The sequence below is a fragment of the Lotus japonicus genome, chromosome 6, assembly GCF_012489685.1.
Source record: "Lotus japonicus ecotype B-129 chromosome 6, LjGifu_v1.2".
In the NCBI taxonomy this organism is placed as follows: Eukaryota; Viridiplantae; Streptophyta; class Magnoliopsida; order Fabales; family Fabaceae; genus Lotus; species Lotus japonicus.
Window position 1 is genome coordinate 47,069,148 of NC_080046.1, and position 13,509 is coordinate 47,082,656.

At 35.6% G+C, this 13,509-nt stretch overlaps 2 protein-coding genes across 4 annotated transcripts; both read left to right on the forward strand.

Annotated features, from left to right (window-relative positions):
* Positions 1–103: 103 nt before the first annotated feature.
* On the forward strand, positions 104–6,679 carry LOC130723524 (uncharacterized). 3 transcript variants are annotated; one of them, XM_057574603.1, is made up of 7 exons: positions 105–409; positions 1,387–1,506; positions 1,604–1,684; positions 1,781–2,432; positions 2,534–2,733; positions 3,558–3,799; positions 5,041–6,679. In XM_057574603.1, exons 2-7 carry the CDS (start codon positions 1,490–1,492, stop codon positions 6,324–6,326), a joined length of 2,478 nt encoding a protein of 825 aa, XP_057430586.1. In that variant the 5' UTR covers positions 105–409; positions 1,387–1,489; the 3' UTR covers positions 6,327–6,679. The 3 variants fall into 3 exon arrangements, with proteins under 3 accessions (XP_057430585.1, XP_057430584.1, XP_057430586.1); XM_057574602.1 differs by having other exon boundaries at positions 104–413; positions 1,387–1,684; XM_057574601.1 differs by having other exon boundaries at positions 104–409; positions 1,387–1,684.
* A 1,089-nt stretch (positions 6,680–7,768) lies between these two features.
* LOC130725842 (uncharacterized) lies at positions 7,769–10,022 on the forward strand. The gene is made up of 3 exons (XM_057577031.1): positions 7,769–7,922; positions 8,412–9,140; positions 9,565–10,022. The coding sequence occupies exons 2-3, from the start codon at positions 8,477–8,479 to the stop codon at positions 9,726–9,728; spliced, it is 828 nt and encodes a 275-aa protein (XP_057433014.1). The 5' UTR covers positions 7,769–7,922; positions 8,412–8,476; the 3' UTR covers positions 9,729–10,022.
* The last annotated feature ends 3,487 nt before the right edge of the window (positions 10,023–13,509 follow it).

Below are 13,509 nucleotides of genomic sequence, written 5' to 3' on the forward strand. Positions count from 1 at the left end.
TACGAATAAGTGCTTATGAATAAAATTTTGAAAATAGATTATAAATAAGCGTTTAATTAAACTGTTTTTCAAAACGAGACCTAAATATTATTTGGTTATTTACCCCTAAATCAGTAAGCACCCCATTTTACTCTCAGCCTCCTCATCGCTCTCAATTTTGGTTCCGCTCCGCCGCCCTTCGCCTTCACTTTCTCCTTCCGGCGGCGCTCCCACGTTCCTTCTCCGGCGTTCCACACGACCTTCCTCCGCCGTCTTCTCTGAAAATGCTGTACCCGTAGCCGTGCTTCCTAGGTTGTGTACTCCCTGTTCTCATGGCTCTATCTCTGTTCTCCCTCCTCTCCGCCATGCCGGCGTCCCAAATCTTCCCCTGAATTCCATTCCCTTTCACCGAGTTGACTGCAGTTTCTGAGTGAGTATGATTACTTCTTTGTTTCGTTTCTGAGTTTTGCCTAGTTACTGCTAATTATCATGTTCTTGTTGTATGTATATGTATATGCGTGTGACTATGATTGGTCATTGTGATGATTGAGAATTCAGGAACTAAATAGAATCTATGATTAAGCTTGGAAATTAGTTTAGCCTGTGATGCATGAATTTAGATTGAAATGATGCTTTGGAATGCAAAACTGCAACCTTCAGCTTCTGCTGAAGTAAGGACATCATAATACATATGTTTGTTACATTATGTGTGCTCTGGAGAGAAAAGAGGGTTCATGTTTATATAAGTGTTCTCAAGTCCCTTGTTAGGAATACCATGTTTTTGTAATGTAAAGGAAAAGAAGAAATGATGACCATGTGACCTGGGTTGAAACAAAATTATTAGAAGCCACTTTCGAACGATAAAAAACTAGAGAGAATCACATAGAAGATGAGAAAGGGAATGTGCTGTGCTAAGGGAAAGTAAGAAAAGTTAGTTGTGTATCTTTGAAAATCATGTGACACTCTTTGGTACCCTTTTCTGTTGGAAGAAAACCCACTGCTGCCCTTCTGTTTTAAACTTCCAGCAATTGTTTTGGCCATTTTTCGGCAACTCGTTATTAGTCCATTCGTTGTTATTATGATTGTTTTTTGTTTATTAATCCATTGCTTTATTTTACTTTCTAGTTTTTTCCACTAATGCTAGCAGTTTGATTGTATAAGATCTCAATTGTGTTCTACTATCCTTGCTTTCCTGATAAAACATCTACATAATGAAAACTTTGGGCTTTGGCCATGTTTTCCTTAAACAGTATGAGCTTGCCTTATGAAAAATATTCAGAATATTGTACCTATATGACAATGCTTTTAGTGGCACTTGTGGTTTCATTGGATATTGCACTAGATCAGTACTTGATAATATTGCTAAATCAATCGGTGATGACTTTTAAAACTTCACTAATAATACAGGAAAATTCATTCAGTGTCCGTCACTAATGGCCAGATGGGATGCAATCCTATCTCTTCCTGTACAAAATCCTCCTACATTGGAAATTTCTTCTTCTGACTTAGTATGGTCAAAAACAGAAGGTTGGCATGATAAATTAGATAGAGTTGCTCTAATTCCGTTTGCTAGAGTTGATGATTTTGTGAGGGGTGAATCTAATAATAAAGAATGTCCTACAAGATTTCATGTTGAAGCTAGGCGTCGGCGGCCTCCATCAGCGCTTTTCAAGCCGAAGGTTGATGGCATACTAGAGTATATTTTGTAAGTTGTAACCATCTTCATTTAGTATCCCTTATTCATTGCACTGATTTTTTTTTATCTCATTGCAATATAGATATTTATACCATCTCACTGTAGGTATTGGTGTTCCTTTGGTCCTGATGACCATAGAAAAGGTGGAATTGTACGACCAAGTCGTTCTACTTATGTCCCAAAGAAGAAAAATGCTGGTCGACCAAATACTAAGCGAGGTTGCACCTGTCACTTTATAGTGAAATGCCTCATAGCTGAACCTTCAGTTGCCTTGATCATATATAATGATGATAAGCATGTGGATAAAAAGGGTGTGCCATGCCATGGTCCACAGGACAAAAAAGCTGTTGGGACACGTGCTATGTTTGCCCCATATATCTCAGAAGATCTCCGACTTCGGGTTTTATCTCTTCTATATGTTGGAGTCTCTGTGGAGACCATCATGCAGAGGCACAATGAATCAGTTGAGAGACAAGGTGGTCCGTCTAACCGTGATGACCTTTTGACACACCGATATGTTCGACGACAAGAGAGGGCAATCCGTCGTTCTACATATGAGCTAGATGCTGATGATGCTGTTAGTATCAGCATGTGGGTTGAAAGCCACCAGAATTGTGTTTTCTTCTATGAAGATTTCTCTGATTCAGATCCTTTCATTTTGGGCATTCAAACTGAGTGGCAATTGCAACAAATGATTAGATTTGGGAACCGTGGTCTGCTTGCCTCAGATTCAAGATTTGGTACAAATAAATTAAAGGTCTGTTAGTTTCTTTCTTGCTTGATTTTAGGTAACCAGAAACACTTGTTTTCATCGTTTTCAAAAAAACTAACATCAAGCACTTCGTTGATTGCCTCCAGTACCCCATTCATAGTCTTCTCGTGTTCAACTCAGACAAGAAGGCCATTCCAGTAGCTTGGATAATAACACCTAGATTTTCAAGTTTGGATGCACATCGATGGATGAGGGCCCTTTATAATAGAGTTCACACAAAAGATCCTAATTGGAAGTTGGCTGGCTTCATAGTAGATGATCCTCTGTATGATGTCCTAGCAATCAGGTTGGTTCTGTTTATCTGTTAACGTGTCAAATTAAATTTAGAAGATGATTGCCAACTTCTACATGTCTTTCAAAATTGCAATGTTGGAAAGTCGGCAATTTCATTAATAAATAACTGGTGCCTGCTTATGAAATATGAATCACTTATATTTTGTCCATGAAGTTGGTTATGACTGAAAGTGCTTAAAATGTTAAATACATACGCATGTTGATTCTGATTATCCAAGGACTTCTTCCTTTGCTCTGCTTTTTCTCAGACACAATTAATCTGTCCACTTTCTTTCCCCCTTGAGGCTAATTATTTAAAAAAATTGAACTTACAGTGTGTACTACTACTGCTAAGTACTAAGTTTAGAGGATGGGTGAGCTGGAATAAAATTATAGCTGGTCCTTGGTCCTAGTCATGAGATATGGTGTTGTGTAGTTTCCTTCCATGACAGTGCTGATGACTGGTTCAATTTTATTTAGAAATCTATTTGGCATTCTGGATGGTTGGATTATATGTAAAATATTTTATATATTGTGATTGTATTTTATAGGGACCTATATTATCTCTTAGGATGGATTTTCCCCATTTCCTTATGTATCATATGTTTCTCTATTTATTAGATAAGAGTATAGTATTAGTGTAAATAAGGGTCAGTGCTTTGTCTTATGTAATAACACCTAACTTCGCTCACATATATTTCCTCTCTCTTTACTTGAAAGACTGACCCTATTACTTCAAAATGAATTATTAGACCTTGTGTTTTTCTGTGTCAGCTTAAAAAAAATATTGTCAGGATTTCTGTAGTATCAAGTATTTATATTCCATATATTTCTCAGGGATGTTTTTCAGTGTTCAGTATTGATAAGTTTCTGGCGGGTTCGTCATTTATGGCATAAAAACATGATGAAGTGTTTGGAAACTGATATGCAAATAAAGATTTCCAGACGCCTTGGGTGGATAGTGGATAATATTTGCCGCCTTCAGGGGACCATGTCACTCTTTGAAGATTTCATGGAAGATTTTATTGATGAATCCAATTTTATGGACTATTTCAAGGCTTCCTGGCATCCTAGGATAGGTGAGTAATATCTATCTAGAATTTAGATAGTGAAATGCGACTTTTTTCCTCTTATAAAATTGAGTAATATTAGCATGCCTGCTACCTGTTATTATTATGCTTGTTTTTGTTACCCTTATGCTAGAAAGGAAGTAAAAATCAGCTTTTACTTCAAGCTAGTTTATACCCTAACTCCTCTCTAAGCAAATGCCGGGGAACTTAATTTTCAAAATTCTGTATGTCTGTATGAAATATATTTTTTAATTGTAAACAAGTATTTAGGTGTTGTTTTTTATGAGAGTTAAAGATATTATCACATCACGTCTAAGTTATTATAAAAGTAAATATTAATAATGAACATTCTTTATTATTTTCTTAAACTTACTTAATAATATATCTGTTGGACCAATAACCTAAAATACTTTTTTGCAGGGTACTTCCTAATAAACTAGAGACTGTGGAGTACTCTGAGGCAGGGTGCTTCTCTTACTAATATGTCTAGTACTTTCTGACAAAAAATTGAATATCATATCACAAACAAAACGTCTAAAATGTTAAGCGCTACAACTACAATAAAGCCAAATAGCCTAATACACTATGGGAATAAGATAATTCTAAACATAATTAGTTGCTAAATATTCAACAATAAATAATCCCAAGTCTTACCTTAGTTACAAAATTAAAAGCCCTTAATAATAAATTAAACAACAGAACCAACTCGTCTTCATCAAAAAAAAATTTTAGACTTTTAGTCAGCCGCAGACACTTTGATCTGTATGAAATATATAATAGCACATTAGATAAAGTGACTAACTATATTAACTATTGGTAGAAAAAAAACAAATGGGGAGACAAATTATACTTTTAATCAAGATGGTGAATTTTCTCGCAAAATATTATGCTAGATTTTTTCTTACCATAACATGACAGTCGGTCAACATGACTGATGCCAATAAATTGTCATGATGAATAGTTCCAATGCCCAATTGTATTAGTTTTGGCAAAGCTACGCAGTTCTAAAGAATGACTATTATATCATGCTCTGAAAACTACATTGTCACTGGTAGAAGAGATAGGTGCGACAATGTGATGTTCAAGGCTTGTGATCTGACTATTTACTAGGGTCTTGCTTCAGTACTTGTCTGCTCATTATTGTCCATCAGGTTAAGGATAAGATTGTATTGGTTTCAGGGGATATATTATGACATGAAGTTGTTATTCTAAGTTATTTATAATGGCATCACTTTTAACCTTTGATGCAGGAGCCTGGACCAATGCGCTTAAAACTCTTCCTCTTGCTAGCCAGGAGTCTTGTGCTGCAATTGAATTTTACCACAACCAACTAAAGATCAGGTTGTTAAATGAGAAAGACATTGATGTTTATCAGCGTGCTGATTGGCTGGTTGACAAGTTGGGTACAAAAGTCCATTCTTATTTTTGGCTTGATGAGTTCTCAGATAAAGATGATTTTGCACGGTATTGGAAAAATGAATGGACGAGTGGTTTGACATCATGGCGTAAAGCTCTAAAGATTCCGGATACCGATGTCTTAATCGAAGATGAATGTGCTAAGGTTACTGACCCGGCTGATCCAGATAAAGCTTATATTGTCTGGAACCCTGGCTCAATGTTGAGCATTTGTAATTGTAGTTGGGCACTAGATGGCAACCTTTGTGAGCACACCTTAAAAGTTCTTAGTATCTGTCGAAATAAAGGATCAATTCCACCATCTATCAGCTTATCTCAATATCACCAGTTGCTTAATAACATGCGGCATTGCCCACCCTTCGATTCTTTAATTCGTGATCACGCAGTGTCATTGGCAGTTTCAGTTCAGCAGCAGTTAAATGCCCTACTTGATAAAGTAAGTTTCCAGACTGCTGTGGATCCTAACGAGAAACGGATCATTATTGATATCCACCAGGAGAGCCCCGGGCTAGTCTCAGCCTCCCAGGATCAAGACTTAGTTAGTGAGAGACATGCCATCAATGATATTTTATCTGACGATGGTGATGGCTGTGAGGATAGAAATGAACCTCCTGAATGTGCAATGAATGATATTGTTGATCAGGTTGTAGATCGTGACAGCGGTAGAAATGGCAAACCATTTGAGATTGCTGGAGAAGACAATTTACAAGCTGACATGGATGTTGACCCATCATCAATTGGTGTTTCCTCTCCCGGATTGTACTCTGTTCATGAGACTGTTTCAAGTCATGAAATCCCAGAGAAAAAAGAGATGGGTTTGACTTCCACTACAAGAAATGAGATTCCATCTTCCAAAAATGGTGCTGTGTCTGATGAGATTGAAGAAGATATTTTGGGTGAAGGTTGCAAGAATCATGTTATGGATGTTGATCCTCCTCCATGCTTAGATATTCCATCTTCCACAACAGAGCATCTGAATCATTGTGAAACAATACAAAATGTTGTCAATGGTGATGTTATGTCTTGCATGAAAGATTCTGATGTGGCTGTTGATCCACCGGTAGCTGTTGAGCAACTTGCACTTGATGTGGTTGAAAGTACAGGAATCATGAATGAATAGAATACACAGATTAGTATAGATGCCAGAAAATTTATCAGTTAATTGGACTGTGCATGTCTGATTCTAAACAAATTTTTGGTATAATGAGGTTATTTAAGCGCATGAAGCAATCAGGGGCACTGATGATTCTGACAAAACTTCATCAGAACAATTGCTGAATCGATGCTGCCTTCGGATTCTCCCGTCTAAAAGTTAGCAACTGATAAATTATGTGTATTCATTTTTTATGATAAAATAACGAAAACTTTGTGCTGATTGGCTGAGCTAGTGTACCTGAAATCCATTGTAAATATAGGGCCTCATTGATTAAGAATATCGATTTATTCTTTAATAGTAATAACCAATTTTGCACTCATGGTAGCTTAGTTCAAGTGCATGTGTATAAATCCTTTGAGAATTGATTTTAAAGTCATTTTGAAGAAAATGTTTTGTGAGTAGCTTTCAGGTGTCGGCTGGTGCCATAACTGATTTTCTCAAAACCTATTATAACTAAATTTTTTGACAGATATTAATATATTATAACTAAATTAGAAGTATAAGGTTCAGTTATCGGTTTGTTTAGCTGAAAAAATCGACAGATTTAAGAATCGATCAAGAACCAGTTAAACCGGTTCAAAATGGTCAATAATTGATGATGTAAACAGATTGAACCAGACAACTCTTATTTAATTTCTTTTTGCTTTTTCACTTTGAAAATATTTTTAACCCTTTTATTATTTATTTTTTATCATAAAATTTATAAGATAATTAGTTAATGTAAATTTCTTAATATCTTACATAAATATATCACATATTATAGTAAATAATATTAAATAATATTAAAAATATTATTAATTACTACCGGTTCAACCATCAAATCTTGAACCGGTGAGGCTTTTTGGAATATTGATAGTTATAGTTATAATACATCGATTTCTTAATATTTAAATCCTTGAAATTTTGAATTCTCCATAAGGTTTTCGTTTTGAAATGTCTCGATAAATAAAGTTTAAAACATGGTGTTTTATGCTACATTTTCATTTCATTTCCCACATCACTTCCTATTTCTCTTTTAATACATATATTATTTATCCTCCAAACTATTCAATCGAATTATCACCCAAATTGTGTTTTGTAGTAATATCAAAAAGATAATGTTATTTAAAGACATAACAATACCCACGTGTAAACCAATATGTGAAGTCGAATGGCGATTCTCACAATTCCTTGGAAGGATATAGTAAAGTTTTTTTAATAACATCAATCACATTTCTTACTTTCTTGTTTTATTCTTTTATTTCTGTTTTCTTCTATTCATTTTTATTTTTAATCAAGTGTGAATGAAATATGAAACTTATTTTAAAATTCACCATCCATAATTTCATATATAAATTGATCAAATTCTATTAAAATTAAAACCTTTGTTTTGTGATGCCACTCCTTTAGGTTGATATGTCCCACTCTACTCATTGAAAATTGGTGGCCAGCATCATTTTCCTTGCAAACGTAAGACAATCCCACACCTCTCTCTCTCTCTCTCTCTCTCCACACTCTTCTTCTCTCTATCTCCATTTGAACGTGTTCGCCTCAAAAGATGATGAACCACAACGAGTTAAAGTAAGTTTATCATAATTTGAGCTCAATTTTCCTTCCAATCTTAAGGTTTTTTCATTACCATTATCATTATTATTGTAATTTCCTCATGGGTTTTGTGTATAACGCGAGAAAATAGAAAGAACCCCAATTCTTGTGTTTTATTTTTTATTTTTATGTGCAATATTGATTGAAGTGCTTTTCTTCAAATGGGTATGTCAAAGTTTTAAGCTTTAATGTTCTGTGTTTATTTTCAGTTTATGCACTTCCCTGAACTGTTGAATGTTGTTTGATCAATGATCAAACTGTGTATTATTCAAATTTGGTGACTTGGCTATGGAATGATCCAAGAAGAGTTGGGATGTGTTAATTTGGCATAGCTTTTTAAGAAAAAAATGTTTAGCTTTTTTCTTCAAATATGAACAATTTTTTTAATCTGGGGTAGCTTTTTTTTTCTTACTTTTTTTGTGTTAGGAAAAGGTTTTAACTGTTTTTGTTGTTTTCTGTTGGCAGGTTAAAACTATAGGTGGTTTTGTTGTGCCTATCTATATAATTTGGTGAAACAAGACTTCTCCACCATGAACTTGGGGTTTCTGCTTAACATCCCTTGGGTTAAAGCTCAGTTGAATACAGATTCGGTGACGAATTCGGTTCCTACCAAAGCTTTTACTGAACAAGCAGTTCATACCACAGCTTTTACTGAACAAGCAGTTCCTATCAAAGCTTTTACTGAACAAGTTAAACAAGAATCTGGTAATGATCCCAAATTGTTTGGGTGGCCCATGCCCTTCCTTTCATTGTTTCCTTGGGCAAATAGTGCTGGAGATAAGTTTCAAAGACCATCTACTATCAATAAAGAGTTGAGGAGACAAGCACAAACTCGTGGGGATGTCGTAGCGAAAGATACTGGGGCTACCCCTTTACGCTTTAAGCCATATGTTTGTAAGGTTCCGTGGCATACTGGAGCTAGAGCATTTCTTTCTCAGTTGTTCCCTAGATATGGGCATTACTGTGGCCCAAACTGGTCAAGTGGGAAAGATGGAGGGTCTCTTGTTTGGGACAAGCGACCAATTGATTGGTTGGATTTCTGCTGTTATTGTCATGATATAGGGTATGATACTCATGATCAAGCCAAGCTTCTGAAGGCTGATTTAGCCTTTCTTGAGTGCTTGGAGAAGCAGCATATGAGTACCAAAGGAGACCCTCATGTTGCTTATCTTTACAAGACATTATGCACTAATGGTATGCCTTGCATTAAATAATGTTATTCCTTTAGAGTGTGTTTGGATAAAGTAGTTTTTAGAGGTAATGTATTTTGAGAAGGTAATTAAAATGATTTGTCATAAAGTAAATTGTTTGGATATCAAGTCTGTGGAATTTTAGAAATGCTGGGGTTTTAGTCAAGTATTTTGTATAACTAACTGTATGGAATTTGAAATACCCTCTTGTAGTAAGGAAATTGTGAAATCCCTTGCTGGAGATGTACAATGTGTCACTTTAAACCTCAGTTCTCTTGCTTAACGTATTGTTTTTTTTTTGTTACAGCTTAAATGCACCATCCAAACACACTGTTAAGGATCAATAGTTTTATGCTTTGGTGCTATCAATGGGAAGATGAATTGCTTTTCAGCATGTGTACTGACTTATTTTCCTTCTGACATTGCAGGTCTCAAGAATTTTCTGATACCTTATAGAAGGCAACTTGTGAGCTTACAACAGTACTCTGGGATACCTTTGGTTCAGTTTGGATGGCTAAGCAATTTGAGATGGAAAAGTTGGAACTTTCAGAAAGGGAGGGGGTGGTGGGAGGTACAAAGTCACAAATTGTGAATTGCATCCACTTTAGAAAGTGCTTGGCCTTGTTTTATTAACATTTAACACTATGTTTATTAGGTTATGCATCTTATAACCTTTTGTATATACCATATCGTGCCCATAGCTTGTTTTGCGAAGTGCAACCTTTGGCCTTGCTTGACATAATCTCTGTTAACAAGACAGTCTGTTTATATGATCCTGATGCCGCATTATAATTTGATTCTCACAAAAATCATTAGTTTGTGACTTACTACTTTGTTCACATATATTTTCAGCCCAGTGCTTATATAATGTCTAGTTTGATGCTGATATACAGTCAATCCTTTTTCTGATGATAGGGTTAAGAGCAGCCTAGTAAATTTATAGGTCAAACTATTGAGAAGGATTTGAAATTAAATGATCTGTAATGTGTATTTTGTTCATTGTTCAGAAAAGTATAACAAAACATACTACTTTTTTCTTTCTGCAAGCACTATCTAGAGCTAAACTTAGTCAAATTAGGTGATCTTGGTCTTGTTAGAGAGATAACCAAGAGGTGTACAACTCTTATGCAGAATTTGAGACCTGAATCAATCTGCTTATGAGTGTAAGTTCCTTTGCAAGTTGGCGATATGGTGTTATCCTGATAAGCTTACCTCTGCTCAATAAATTTGTTTATAACTAGATTTACAACCGTCCAAATCACAAGAATATGACAAATTAGAGCTAAAATCCATGGCTACATCTTGTGAGATACCTTGTCCTAGCTTTTTGATGTTATGTGGTCAAGATTACTGCCAGGCATGACTTAGTCAATTTGTCCAAACGGGACCGCCAAACACAGCAGCAGCGTCGTCGCCGCTGATGAGTCCTCCTCTTCATCCTCACTCAACAACGTATCGACCACCCCATCTTATGTGAACTCGTCGAGCAGTCCCGCGAAAGTAGTAAATAATGTAAATGGAATTATCAATATAGCTTTTCAAATGTAAATAATGTGTGCCATTTAGTCATTTACATTAGATTTAATAAAAACTTATGACTGTTATCAATGCTAAGATCATACAACCGTAGCTTTTGCTTAACAATGCTAAGATCATGCAGTGACTCCAAGCCAGTAGCTTTTCCTTTAAACCCACATTTTCGGTCACAGAAAATTTCAATAAAATATTAAATAGACACATACAATTAGACTTAGATTCTTACATAAATCAAGTCAGTAGAATTGTCTTAACATATCATACTCACAGACTCGCAGTATCATAATATATCATATTTACAGTCTCAACATGCTAAAATAGTCTTAGATAGAAAGAAACAAGAAAAGCCAAGAAGACAAGAAGTTTAGCACGAAGACTAACAACTTAACAAATGACAAAACAGACAATTGGAAAAATTCCTACAATGATTCATCTCCAATTTTCAATCATTAGTAGTATATCATATCACCTTTTTATATTTGTTAATTAGTTAATGGATCTTACCTTATTTATATTATAAACTAAAGGGTTAAATATGTTTTGGGTTCATATATTTTGGGCGAATTTTGACTTTCATACCTCGCCGGAAAATCTTTTTCAATTCATCTCTGGACTATTCAAAATAGTCGGGAATCGTCCCGGTTAGAAAAATGAACTTCGATAGCTTACCAGGTGTGAATGACACTGATGTAGCATGCCACATATTTTAATGAGGGATCAAAAACTTTATTTATTTTTTAATTAGGGGACTTAACCTAAACTTCGCCTATTAGCATAACACTAGAATTTTATTGTAGCTCATCTCTTACTACTAATGAGCTAGCTATATAATACAAAGTCTGGTTATGGCTTCATTTTTTTTTGTGGTCAAATGTTATGGCTTCATTAGACAGCAAGAAATGGCGCGCACAACCTCTTCTTCAAGTGTGCAGCATGTTCTAGTGAAGTTTTGGAAGTCCTTATGGAAGGTGCAAGCTCTCCCTAATGGGAAAGCCTGTTATTTCTTGATCTGTAACCAAGAAATAATAGTATAGAGGTATCCAACAAAGTCCACTAACGAAAAGGCCCAACAACATGTAAAGTGACCCAAAAAAAAATGGCATGCATACAGTAAAAGAGAAGTCTAAAACTTAAGGTAGTAGATTTCCATTTTTAATGGGAGTGGAGAATTCTTTTCCCAAACATGTCTCTACAATTATTTCAAACAAAGCTCATAAGCGATATACCCTTCAAGCAAACATCATTTTACTTTTTTTATTTTATTTTGCTAATGTGGAGGGCTTAAAGCCCAGAAGAAAACAGAACTAAGGTAAACTAGAGGTGGAAACACCTCTTACATCATTCCTAAGACTCGGGAGCAGCCATTGGGGAACATCCTCATGGTTAAAAACAAGACTAGAAATTGTATGACCTGCTTTGTAGGTTTCTAATAAATAATGATTTGTTCCTAACCACATGCTTTTCTACCCATATAGAAAATAGGAGCATAATCCTAAACCACACTTGATTAACCCATACCCGAAAAACATGATGAAGATCTAGAGCGGAAGCGTACCTGAATGAGCCATGAGAATCGCTGAAGGATCTGGGGTTGTGATCTTCCAATTGTAGATCACCCTTAGGGTTTCCTGATGTTCTCCTCTGATGGGGATGAGGAGAAACTTTTTACGTTGTTACGTTGTTATGTCTACAATTGGGGACCATAACCCTATAAGTAACTGCATCAGTTACAATTCTGTTTTCAATATTTCTAATTTGGCCCCTCATCAAATTAGAATATTGCCTTATGGTATCCGCACAATACCTTTTCATAACACATATGCCCTTAGCCATAAGATCAATATTAAATAGACCACTTTAGTTTTGGCTAATTAAATAATGGCCCTAACACAATTAAAAGTTACATTTGTGACCCAAAATTCTAACAATCTCCCACTGGTCACATATGTAACTCTACACATGTGTTAGACTTTATGAGCTCAAAAAATGCCATTATATACCTTAAGCATATCCAAATAATCTCGTCCATTAGTCATGCCAGTGCATAGAACCAAAGTGATTTTCGTTATATCAATCATAACTAAACCCATCAATGATTACTAGTACTGACATAACTAAATGACATAGATTCATTATGAAATGTGCAGCATGAAAATCACAAGAAGGTGGCCTGTACTTGTCAATTTTCAACTGGTCCTACTTTACTTTAGTGAGATCATTCAATAACCTTATTGTACAAAGCATAAATAACAGAATATCAAACTTTATAATTAACCAAAAAATATCCAAATACTAGAGTATGCATGCATAATACCAAACATAGAACACAAAATTTATATATGAGTAACTCCCACTAAACTAAGCATTCCTCACACTGCAAAACACCCATGTGAGCAGTGTGCTCATGAAAGACCTTGGGCGGAAGACCTTTTGTAAGAGGATCCGCTATCATGGAGTTTGTCCCTATGTGTTCTATAGAAATCTGTCCACTTTGTACCCTTTCCTTAACAACTAGGAACTTGATGTCAATATGTTTTGACTTGGTCGAGCTCCTATTATTGTTGGAAAATAAGACGGCTGATTTGTTGTCACAGTATAACTTAAGCGGTCTTTCAATTCCTTCCACAATTCGCAGCCCAGTGACAAGATTCCTCAGCCAAATCCCATGGTTAGATGCCTCAAAACATGCTACAAATTCTGCTGCCATGGTGGATGAAGCTATGAGAGTTTGCTTGGCACTACGCCAAGAAACTGCACCACCAGCCAACATGTAGATATAGCCTGAAGTGGATCTCTTACTATCTTGGCATCCAGCAAAATCAGAGTCAGAATATCCA